The sequence below is a fragment of the Hibiscus syriacus genome, unplaced genomic scaffold (assembly GCF_006381635.1).
Source record: "Hibiscus syriacus cultivar Baekdansim isolate YM2019G1 unplaced genomic scaffold, ASM638163v2 tig00112226_pilon, whole genome shotgun sequence".
NCBI classification, from domain to species: Eukaryota; Viridiplantae; Streptophyta; class Magnoliopsida; order Malvales; family Malvaceae; genus Hibiscus; species Hibiscus syriacus.
This window is the reverse complement of record NW_024063274.1, coordinates 124440-137191: the sequence shown is the minus strand read 5'-3', so window position 1 is coordinate 137191 and position 12752 is coordinate 124440. Positions and strand designations below refer to the sequence as shown.

General features: G+C 37.5%; 1 protein-coding gene across 1 annotated transcript; it reads right to left on the bottom strand.

The window, feature by feature from the left end:
- Positions 1-1931: 1931 nt before the first annotated feature.
- Positions 1932-5426, bottom strand: LOC120176098 (linoleate 9S-lipoxygenase 5-like). Its single transcript, XM_039182600.1, has 9 exons — positions 5201-5426; positions 4826-5118; positions 4485-4728; positions 4055-4393; positions 3888-3973; positions 3705-3812; positions 3308-3612; positions 2951-3214; positions 1932-2834 (listed from the first exon to the last, which is right to left on the bottom strand). The coding sequence occupies exons 1-9, from the start codon at positions 5349-5351 to the stop codon at positions 2069-2071; spliced, it is 2556 nt and encodes an 851-aa protein (XP_039038531.1). The 5' UTR covers positions 5352-5426; the 3' UTR covers positions 1932-2068.
- Positions 5427-12752: the final 7326 nt, after the last annotated feature.

Genomic DNA, 12752 nt, shown 5'->3' with positions numbered 1-12752 from the left:
TCGTTCTGTTCGTCTATAACGAGAGGAAAGGTTGTAAGGAACTCTATATGATTTTCTAGTAATAAATATTTGATTTTACTGTTACATGATTATTTTATTGTTTTTATATCATGCATGTAGTATCTTAGTTATTGTTTGTATTTAGAGGACATACTAAACTTTGTAGCTCACTTGGTTTCTATTTTTATTTTCAGATTATCTAGAAGTATAACCAGTTTGGCAAATGGAGTAGTCTCGATTTCATACCGTGTGAGGTTAAATTTTTGCTTTCAACCTCTTTAAATTTGGCATGAGTTTATTTTGATATCGTATTTGATAAATGTTTTTAAAATGGTTTTTAAACAAATTTTCATCCCTAAACTATTTCTGGGGTCATCATGATTTCTCTGATTCAATTGTGACTCTTAGGCCGGGTCTAGGGGGTTATAGGTAGGGGTGAGCAAAACTTGACCCGACTCGAAAAACCAATTTTTTCGACTCGATTTGACTTCGAGTTAAAATTTCATAAACTCGACTTGACTCGAAAATATTTCAAGTTCAAATCGAGTTGTAATATGCAACTCGAATAACTCGAAATTTTTAGTAATTAGTGGATTTATTTTCAAGTTTGAGTCGAGTCATTCGACTTTATATGATATATGTATATCACATGTGAAAAAAACATGAAGAAACATATTTGTATTGTATATATGGATATAGAAAGCCGCTTAAATTGAAATCAAATAATATTATAAATATTCATAGTTAAATTTAAATAGAAACTCAAAAAATCGACTCGACTCGAGAAAATTTCAAGTCAACTTTGAGTTGTAAAGTAAGACTCGTAAACTCGAATAACTCGAAATTTTTTGACTCGACTCGATCGAACGCTCACCCCTATTTATATGACCATTTTATAACTTTTAACAGTCGAATGTCTCAATAAAATAACATCCTATAATCAGGGATCAATTGTATACTTTACCCTTAAATTTAATAGTGTTATTAGATTTTAAAAGTTAGGTCATAGTCATAACAGTGTATATAGTTGTTTGATATTGATAGAAATATATATTTAATAGGATAATAAATATTTTGAAGAAAAAAAATGGAAGTGTCAAGTTAGAATTTAGTTCGTAATTAAAATAAATCTGCCGGCGAGATTGGGAGATTCGGTTGATTCATGTTCCCAGGGAGTGTAGTTTTATTGCAGACAAGTTAGCGAGATCGGCGTGGAACCACCACCATGGATTGATGCTTCTGTCGGAACCACCGGTGGAACGCCGAGCTGCTCTTCGGGATTTGTCTGATGAAGGGGTGTAAACGTTTGCGATATATCATAATCTTTATTAAGGGATAATATGTGAGATTATTTATTAGAGTTTAGAATTTAATATTAATTTAAATTTTAAGGTTTACGATATATAATAATATTTAAATATTATTTATATAATTAAAACATTTTATTGATAATATATTAAATATTAGTTCATCGTATTATTGTTGGTTGAAAAGATGCTTTCGAATCTTATCTCTGACATTTCTCACGTATGAATTCAACTTTTTTCCCCTACCAACTATATCCGTATAATTTTCATCTTCGATTAAATAGTTATTTTTATTTTTTAAATATTTTAATTCTTAATATTTTATTTTAGATAAAATATATTTGTTTGGATAGAAAATGTTAGTTAATTGATTATTATTGTTTATCATTGATGTAACAAATCTTATGTATCCTAAATAATGATGTGATATATATTATTTATATATAAATGATTATGTGACATGTATCATATGTATACAAGTAAAAATATGATATATACCACATATTTTTTTATAAATTATTAATTAATAAATTAATAAATTTAATTAATACATCTGATCTTTTTAATAATAATAATTCATAATGATTGAAAAATATATAATTTTTCAAATAGTTGGGATTGGAATAAGCAATAAAATAAGTTCACTTCCCATTATTTTTATTATAGAGATTAGAGGGAGGAGATTAAATCAAAGCAAGCAGAGAGGCAAAGACTTGTTTGTCGCACACGCAAGCTACATTTTCTCATAAGAAACAAAGAACCTAGATTGAGATACTGTTGGGGATACCTATCCCAGTGAGTCCCTCTCCACTTTTACCCGAGGTATTAGGATCTAGAAACCTGTATGGCAACTTCACCGGTCCGTTTCGGTTCTTCAATTTCGGGTCATTGTTTCTAGTCTCAATGTTCGCTTCGATTTCGAGCAGCTTTGTCTTAAATCTTTCAAATGCAGCTAAGGCTTTTTCATCCGAAGTCCACTCATCCGAATCCCTTTGCCCAAGGTATATCTCATCGGCTGAATGCCGAGACAATATCTCAATGAGCGACACACCGATCATTGTTTGGTCCTGTGGGGTGATCGTTTTAAGTAAGGCCAAGTCAGGGTTTTCCTTGAGCTCCGCGTATTCTTTGCTGCCCGCTTCTGGCATGAACCGAACGCTGACTGTTGGCCTGTTAGGGAGAAAACCTGCATAAGGGTATTGGCCAAAGTTGACTGCTGCATGGAGAGCTGAAGCAATCCATATGAGGGTCGTGCATGATTGAACCAGATCGTGTATTGTGCTCATCCTGGGCCACCACGGTTGGTCTTTCAAGTCACCGTGGCCTTCGTTTCGAATCTCGTCCCACCATGATTGGAGTTCGATGTCCTTTTCCACTGCTTGATCTGATGTGTAGTAGCAACAGCAGTATTCCGTGACCCATGTTTCAATGGCTGACCAGATTTCTAACCCATCAACTGCAAACGGGTAATCCTTTAACACGAGGCTAATGCCATTGGGAGACCCCGAGTCCTTAACAGCCATTCCTCTGCAATGGATGATTCAAAAAGATGACACGGTCGATTAAATAAAATATTCATTTCGGTAAATTTCCAAGGGTTAGTTACACCAAACATCTCCGATTTCGGGTCATGCATGCCTTACCTCTTAAGCAGATCAGCAGGGAGAGCCTGCTCAGTGAAATTCCAACCCTTGTAAATGGCAGACGACATTTCGAGTGCAAAATTTCTTGGATAAACGGTTAACTCAACTATCCCATTAGCACTGATGAGGAGCATACGAGCCAGGGCATTGATGTTCATCGTGTCACGGAAGTGAGGATGCAAAAGCTTATATACCGGGTGAATCGCACTCAATTGTCGATTAGTAGCGATCACAAATGGTTCAACAACTGCATGTGTGTTTAACCTGCAAAAGAACATGTTTAATCATTGTAAATGATGGGCAATGTTTTCAGTCGGTTTGCTATTTATATAGATAGCGACATTTCAGCAATCATACCAATGAGAAATGAGCTGGTGGTATCCCGAATCGTTCACCCCGACATAAGCTTTGGCCAACTGCCAGACGGAACCTTCAACACCGCGCTCTGCCGGGGTGAAGACCTTGTTGACCGCACCGTGTTTGTCTCCTTGCGGATGCGGCAAGCTCAACTCGATCGCCAACGGCTTCAGCGTGCCATCGTCTTGCAAAAAGAAAAGAGTTCGAGTGGCGTAAATCTTTGAGCTAGTCGAATTGATCCTCCGCAGGTACGTCATCAGTGCGTCATGATGATCCAATATGAACAATCGGTTCTTATCTAGAGCCTGATTCGAATACGAACAAAGAAAAACATTAGTAATGTTATATTTGCTACAATCTGATAACATCAGCATAAGCAATTGATGTTGAATAATACCTCTTTCACACTTAATCCATCCATATTATCCTTAATGTCATCCTCTCTAATGCTACTATGCTGGTTCCCATATATTTCAGGATCAAGCTTGCTGGTTGGGGGAAATTCCTATAAACATGATGAATTATTGTGAATTATCCAATCAAGTGACCAAAAGAACATTAATGTGAGAGCTATAATTACTCGTAGCCGACTGATGATAACCGGGTTGAGACCGGCAAGAGTTTCTCGAGCAAACTCTGCATCCGTCCTCCAAGCAGTCTTATCCTCTGAAGCCAACAAAATAGCAACATTAACATCGTGTTGAGACCGTCTAGTGCGAATGAAAACGGAAAGGTTTTGTCGTATACCTTTGATCACAGCGGGCACTGGGAACTTCATTAATTTTTCACCATCATTACGAAGAAGTTCCTTGACAAGAGTCCAAGGGATTGCATCCCTTATTCCCTTTAGAGCGTCATTGCTGGGTAGTTTTATATGACCCTCATACATATCAAATACGTCTTGAATAGAGTCGAAATGAAATATGTTGCGGTCGTCTATTACTGTGCCCATCGTCTGAGCCACAGCTTTCACAGCATAAGCAAGGAAATCCCAGAATTTCACAGTGCTGAACCGTTCATCTCGTGGAACGTAAATGTTTAGCGTGATCAAGTCTAGTCCACCCACTCTGCTCTCCGTGTTAGGATCTGTTACACATTTTCCATATTTAGTTTTCATAAAGTAGAGAGATCATGTTTTAAGTAATGAAGTTCACAACTGAGACTTCCAAGTTCCAACCTTTTCTGTTTGGTGCACGACCAGTTTTCCCTCTTCTCGGATAGGGATACTGAGCCGATCCACCGAGCACGGGACGTGCGAATCTCTTCCCCAGTTCCGGCATTCCCAAGTCATTGTAGTAAGCATAATCATATACTCTGTCCCATTCTTTGAGCTCTCCTGTTCGTCCAATTCCTCTGAGATTTTCAAGTTCTTCCCTTCTGTAGTCGAGTAAGGCTTCAGGTGTTTCAGATGGAAGGTAACTCTAAAACAAAATATAACAATAACATCTGTTAGCGAATCCACTAGTCCCATTTCTTACTATTTAAACATAAGATTTGAACTCGAAACTTCAAAGTTACCTTGTTGGAGAAGAAGATACGATTATATTTGTATTTATTCGTGGGATACACCCACGAATTGCAATCAAAATGTAACCAGGCATGGCCGGGATAATCATACAAGGTGACGTTCTTGAGATAGAACTGACTGTGATGATTGTTTCTTATGATGAAAGCACCAGGAACACCCATGGTCTCAACATCCCAATCGAATCTTACCAAAAATGTCGCTTCTTTTGCAGTTATCGGTGTCAATGTACCCACCCAATCCTCCAAATACGCCGGCATGGAGAGCTTCCCTCGCTTCCAATTAGCTGAGAACAAATGATATTTTCAAATTCACCTAATTCATTTAACCCGCGAAAACCTAAAAGAAAAGGCAAGAAAGATACGAACCGAAGTCGACGACGGTAGCGCTGACGAGCTGCAGTGAAACACGGTGGTGAAGGAGCTCGCCGACTCGGTCAACCAAAGAAGCCGCCGGATCAGTCATGTCCGTCAGATTCTTCTTCACCAAAACCACTTTTCCGGTGACCGTCTTCCCCATGGCTGCACTATAAATCCTCTGTTATTTGCTTCACAAATCTATACACTCAGAAAAATCAAGATCTTAAGCAATGAATGTAATTGGAGAAGCACCATGCTATTTGTAGGCAAAGATTAAAGTCAGCATTCATTGGATTTTGCCACTTGTGGGGCCCAATATTAAAACTTAAACCTTATCCCCACATGCATAATTACAAACCCTAAAACTAAACAATATATACGTAAACACCGTAACTTCAATTATAAAATATTACTTTCACCGTTAATGCAGAAGACAATAAATTCGTAATTACAATTATATAATTGCATTAAAAAGTTATTTGTCTTGTTAAACGAATATTGTGTGACAGCATTTATCAGAGTTTAGAGTTAAAAATTAAAACGTGAGGTTTAAGATATAGGATAATATTTAGGGTAACTATAAAAATAGCCCCCAAACTTTTAGGGAACTTTTATATTGGTCACCAACTTTTGAAACGTGCAATATAATCATCGAACTTTTAGTTAATTTCCAATAAGATCCCTGTTGTTAGCTTCCGTTAATTTTTACTGATGTGGAACTTAACTATCGTTAAGCCCCCATCTTTCTTCTTCTTCTTCTTCTTTTCCTTCTTCTTCTCCTTCTTTCTTTTTGATTATGTTATATATTTTCAGTGAACTAGAAAACTATGCATTTACTCCACGCCATCATCGTCGACGACGACATCTCCGAATATTCTCCAAATTGTATTACAAGTTTCAAAAGAAAGAGGGCTTAACAACAGTGAAGTGCCACATCAGTAATAACTAATGAGAGTTAATGACCTGGACCTTATTGAAAATGAACTAAAAATATGATGATTGTATTATAAATTTTAAAAGTTAGGTGACCAAATTGTAATCTCTCTAATATTTAAAGTTTACCCTAATATTTAAATATCCTTTCCATAATTAATACTCCACATTTTAATTAATAATATATTAAATATTAATTCATTCTCACGTGTGAATGCAACTTTTTTTCTACCAAACAATGTTGTGTGCGAGATTTGTTCAGAGAAATGACACGAAGCACGATATTATCATTACAAAACAGAGACAACTGTCGTCTTGTTGGCGGCATCTTTTTGGTAGAAAAGAAAAGTTCAGTTCCCACGTTGGGCTATTTTCTCGATATATCACCTGTTATCAGAAATATTATCGATCTAATACGGTTAGATTATATTTTTCGATCTAACACCCATAACAGTAAAACGCGCTCTCTGCACCGCGTATACGTAGATGTGACGCCACGTGGGGTATAGCGCCCCCTGCACTGCGTTATACGATGAGCTGGCGTCACGTGGGTATAGCGCGGCCCCTGCAGCGCGCTATACGCCACGTAGGGGTATAGCGCGGATCAGGTATCGCGCTATACCTTTACTCGGGTCAGGTACCGCGACATACCTTTACTCCGACATAATTTTATATAGAACGGGGCAGGCACCGCGTTTTGTATAACTTTTCTCGCTATAAATATCATTCTCCGCCGGTTAATTTCTCACATCTCTCCTCTCAACTTATAAATTAATACAACAATTCCGTTAACGAGTCAATAATTCTAGCAATCTTATCATATTTTATTTAGAAGTTCGTGCGATTTTTCGTTATAAGATAATTTTGTTATAATTTTTTTATATTTATTGTTTATAATAATTATTTGAAAAAATATTATACTATTTATTTTCAATTAATTTTTGTGTTTGTAAAATTGGAAAGCGGGAGCATACGTCGAAATAGTTTTGCGGTGCATGTAATAATATTAAATTATATTATTTAATTTATTTACGTTGATGTGTAAAAATTTTATTGTGTTATATGTTTGTTCATATATAATTTATTAAATCAGGTTTGTTTCATTTATTTTTTTTCCAGATATAATAGTGCCGCACTTTAAACTCATATAATGGCGCGACTTTCAGCTATTGTTTATTATGGTGAAATTTGAGAAGATGAAACCGGCGTTGTTTTCGTATCAAATGAGCGTGTTAAAATATCAATCAAGAGAAACATAACTCTTGAGGAGCTTATAACGAAGATTTCGAGGAAGATTCATGTTGGAAGTAGTAGAAGAGTGTCGTCGTTGCAGTATAGATTTCCAACATCATTGTTGTCATTAACTTATACAACGTTCAAACTTTCGACCAATGATGATGTTGAAATGATGGTTGAAGCTCAAAGTAATTATTCAGACGCCGCTATTGAGATGTATGCACATTTTGTTCAAGTGCGTGCTGTTCGGGGTCAATCATTAAGCTCCCACTATGGGCTGACTGAACAAGTTGACAGCCCGACGACAGTAATGTGTAATGATTTTAATGCCATAATGGGGAGACATTCATCCGCAACTCTTACGATATGTACCGAGGTAGGTCGACGAACAATCCGTATGGCAACATCGCGTCCAGTTCAAGGGGAAGACATTCATCTGCAAATCCCTTTGACCTTAATATGGAGATGTCATCGACGCAACCATCTGTGCAATTTCCATTTGACGCGATGGCTTCAAGCTCTAGGGGGAGGCATTCGACTGCGAGCTTTTTCGATCTCAATGTTGATATGTCTTCCAGTTCAAGGGGAAGGCGTGCAAGTAGTAGGTTCTTCGACCTAAATGTGGAGAGCATGGAAGAACCATCATCTCCACCAGAAGAACCGCTTCGTGAGCCTGGTGCGGATGATGCTGAGACTGGACTATTAATTGACCCAGAATCACCGCAATTCAACTCCGATGATGATGAAGTTCCAGGAAATGTGGCACAAACTGACCTTCCTACACACATGTATGAAGAGTATTATGGTGCAATGTACGGGAAAGAATTTACGGATATGCCTCATCTCGGTGACTATGGGTATTACTCATCAATAAATAATGGTGAGTTATCTTTAGGCATGGAGTTTTCAAGCAAAGAAGAAGCGATGATGGCTATAAAAAATTACAATATTCATAATTATGTTCAGTCCAGAGTAGACCGCTCCACGATCGAAAAATATGTATGCTACTGTGCCCAGCGCGAAAACAGATGCAATTGGATGGTTCGCGTATCGAAGAGGAAGAGGAAAAACAACAGATGGGAACTAACAGTATACAACGGTCCTCACACATGTTGTGCTGGAGGGGTCAACCAAGATCATCCCAACTTGGACTCTGAAGTGATATGCCAAGCCATCATGCCCATGGTCAAAGCAAGCTCTCATATTTTCGTAAAACAACATATGGGAACTAACAGTATACAACGGTCCTCACACATGTTGTGCACGTCACTTACCTGTAGCGACTTTGGTAAATACTACATATTTTTGTTTGGGGGCGCTTTTTGCGAAACTCGGGGGACAAGCTCAAACCTGGATGCAAGGCGGTCATGTCTATCACCCTAGATTAGTTGAGATCTACAGAAAAAAATTGTTGCATCAAATGGAATGTCTGTAATAAGCTTCTCTAGAAGGCATGAAATGTTTCGTGTCACAGAGTTATCGCGACCTCTTCAAGGGATTGAAGCTGTGTCGTTAAGAGTAAATCTAAGGGACAGAACGTGCGACTACGGGTTTTTTCAAGCTCTGAAGTATCCATGCTCTCATGTGATAGCAGCTTGCTCGCATACACGTCAAGACTATACCCATTTTGTGGATCCCGTATACCTACTATCTGAAGTTTTTAAGGTATACAAATTTGAGTTTCCCCCCATAGGTAATGACAAAGACCCTGATGAGGTTCAAGATTGGCTTCCGATTGTACCAAATCCGAGTTTATTGAGGGAGTGTGGTCGTCCAAAATCCAATCGAATTCATTGCGATATGGATATTAGAGAAAGATCTAGACAAGACAGAAGATGTGGGCATTGTAGAAACCCATGACACACTAGAAAAACATGTCAACTTCTGTTGTCATCAAGTAACAATTGATGAGGAAATGATGTATTTTATTATCAAATAATAATTCTTCTACTTTATTTTGCATTTACTTCAAGTTAATGTCATTTGATAATCACCGATGAAGATTAAAAAAACAAACACAATCATTAAATTTTAACAAACTAATAACAATAAGTATTAAATGGTAAATGATAACCAAATTACAATAACTGATATTAAATGGTAATAAAAAACGAACTGAAATACATTAAAAAACAAAATAAAGTAAGTATTAAATGAGAAATAATAAAAAAATTACAATTTAACAAAATAAAGTAAATACAAATATAATAAAAAACAAAATCTATCGATACCTACGACGCGAATGTATTCCGCAGGGCGGTGGCTGTCGGTCTCGAGGAAGATTTCTTCGTATCACTGGTTCTGACTCCTCGCTATCATCATCACCATCGTCGTCGTCGTCGTCTTGCGCAAGTACATGAGGAGCTGATGACGATGAAGTACCTCTGTAGAATAAGGACCCTGGAGGTGTATGACTGACTATCCCATCGGCCTGCGAAAACTGGGAAAAGTCATAAAACCCAAACATCGCTGAGTGTGAAAACTATACAAGAGGTGGTGTCTGTGCTGCGGCCATGGGTGATGAGGCTGAACCCGCCAAATATCCAACATATGAACCCAAAGTTGGGTCTGCAAACATAGACCCATAATATCCTCCAGGATGGGTCATCTGTGACGGTGGCGGTGGCGGGTCATAAAACCGGGTGAAGGCGGCGGCAACATCTGGTAATGGAAAGGCGATGGCGGCATCATATATGGCTGCGGTGGCTGCTGGGAAGGTCCTGCTGGTGCAACTGAGGATGAACCTGATGCACCTGCTCTCCGTCCACGAGTCGGGGGACGATGGTGCTGTGTCGGTGAACGTCTCTGTCGACGTCGTGGAAAGGTCTGCCCTCGTGTATCCTCGGGAAGTAGAAACGATTTCCCGTTACTGTTGGACCAATCATAATAATCGTCAGCATACATCAAGAAGTCAGTAAAAATAGGCTCTCTACGGAGAAGGCGCTGATGTCGATCCTCCCACAACACGACCCACCCATGAAGCCTAATCAGCCAATCTGTATTTGTCTTGCCGCGTCTGTCTATGCCGCGTCTGTCTAAGCTATGCAATTCGTCCATATTGCGAGGTGCTTCCGGAATTGGTTGAAAACAACCAAACTGCCGGAGCACGCGATCAGTGGAGTGCCACTCGACGGTCGCATAACATATCAGAGGGACCATCACTATCCAAACATCTAATGGACCCCTCAACTCAGGTGGGATCACCGCCCTCACATCATCAGTAGAATATGACACTCATTCAAACTAAAACAAATAATATATAATTTTTATCAAAATAATAATCTAATTATATAACTACAATCTAAAATCGATTTTTAAACATTAAAATTCATACCTGTGTGTCAGCCTTCTGATCGATTAGCACCCTAATCTTTTCTAAATCATCAGATAGCTCCTGATGATTTTTCATATCAGTAGACCACCTATTCAAGGAAAAAAATTTGTTATACGCTGTATAAAATTATTAATATACAAAAACAGTTTTATAATTACCTCAGAAGTAGTGGAAATACGAATGGGTTCTTCACAACGGGACATAAAAAGGGCAATCGATACCATGCCCAAGACTGCAGCAGCAGGAGACATCCGCCGATAGTATTACGCTTGTAGTCAGTGGCTCCACACATCTCTCTGTACAGCAAAGCCAAAACTGCTGAGCCCAACTGAATGATCCGACGAGACGAAAGTCGCTAAGATGTCGCAACCACATGCAGTGAACTAGGTTGCGCGATTTGTCCGGCATCAACAACCCTCCTATCAGCTGCAGTATGCATGCTCGTGCATACATCTTAACATCATCCTCAGAGGCGTCTGCGCTCAACTCCCGAAAATTGGCATCTAACCAATTTAACGGTATCCTACCTCCGATAAAATTTTTCGGGACACGTCCTAGACTATCTCGACACAAAGCAGTCCAAGAACCGGAAGCTATCATCGATATCACATCTCCATCCACCGGAAGCCCCAGGTGCATAGAAACATCCTCAAGCGTGATCGTGCACTTTCCGCACGGAAGATGGAATGTGTGGGTCTCCGGCCTCCACCGCTCTACTAAGGCATAAATCATGTCTGGCTCTATCTTACAGTAACCCTGATATCTACCTATGTAAACGAATCCAGCCTCTACTAAATACGGCAAGACACGGTTGGGTATCACTAACTTAAGATTCCTAATAAAATGATATAATACACGGTCATTCTCATAAAAATAAATAATTACAAAAATTAATTCTTAATCTGATAATCATGCATTAAATGAATCAACTAATTATTAATAATAATTTAAATTAAATTAAAACGTTAAAATGTTACCGTATCAGCAAAGTGTCGAGATATTTAATTATTAATATAATAATCATGCATTAAATAAATAACTAAATATTACTAATAATTTAAATTAAATTAAAATGTTAAAATGTTACCGTATCAGTAAAGTGTAGAGATATATGATTTCTATCCGAGCAAAATAGATTGCCTTCCATTATATATCTGTAAAAAGAATTATATTAGTAAAATATTAAATAAAGTAAAAATATAGTAGTAAAAATATTATAAAATATACCTTAAAAAGAGAGTATTTGAGAGAGATTTAGAGAATTTGAGAGAATTTGGTGTGATAAAATTGATTGAGAATGGGGTATTTATAGGGAGGATGGGTCGGTAGTTAGGGGTATAGCGCGCTGCAGAGGCCGCGCTATACCCACGTGGCGCCAGCTCACCGTATAGCGCGGTGCAGGGGGCGCGCTATACCCCACGTGGCGCCACATCAGCGTATAGCATGGTGCAGGGGGCGCGTTTTACTGCTATGGGTGTTAGATCGGGAAATATAGTCTGACCGGTGTTAGATCGATAATATTACCGGTAACCGGTGATATATCGGGAAAATCGTCCACGGAATTGTATTATAATTAAGGGGAATGTCAAAGCGTTAATGTAAGATTATCATTAGAAATAATTTTTTAAATATTATATTAAATTATTTGACATGATTAATAGAAATATAAAAATTTATAATATTAATTTTTTTTATAAAAATTAATCTTAAAAAATAAGCATAATTATAAATATATATAAATAAATAAAACTTGAATCATACACAAACATAAATAAAACTCAAAATAAAATAAAATTTTAGTATTTTTTTTACTTTTTATTATATGCATCATATTATTTTATAATAAGTGTTAAAAAATTTAGAACAACAATAAAAATAAAAGAAATATATATAATTGTATGGATACACAAAAGAATGATCATTTTGGAATAAACATATTGTTTCAAGGGTATTTTTATCTTAAATGAAGGGAATTGACAAATACCTAAGAAAATAAAGGGATTGACATTCTCGAGAAAAACCTAAAAAACGTCAGTGTAGGCAATGCTCCTTAACCAA

Bases quoted from the DNA above. Each gene is read 5' to 3' on its own strand.
- LOC120176098 (XM_039182600.1), bottom strand. From the start codon at position 5,351: ATGGGGAAGACGGTCACCGGAAAAGTGGTTTTGGTGAAGAAGAATCTG. The intron at 4,394-4,484 runs GTTGGAACTTGG...AATGTGTAACAG, and splicing joins TCGTGCACCAAACAGAAAAG to ATCCTAACACGGAGAGCAGA. The intron at 2,835-2,950 runs GTAAGGCATGCA...CATCCATTGCAG, and splicing joins CCTGCTGATCTGCTTAAGAG to AGGAATGGCTGTTAAGGACT.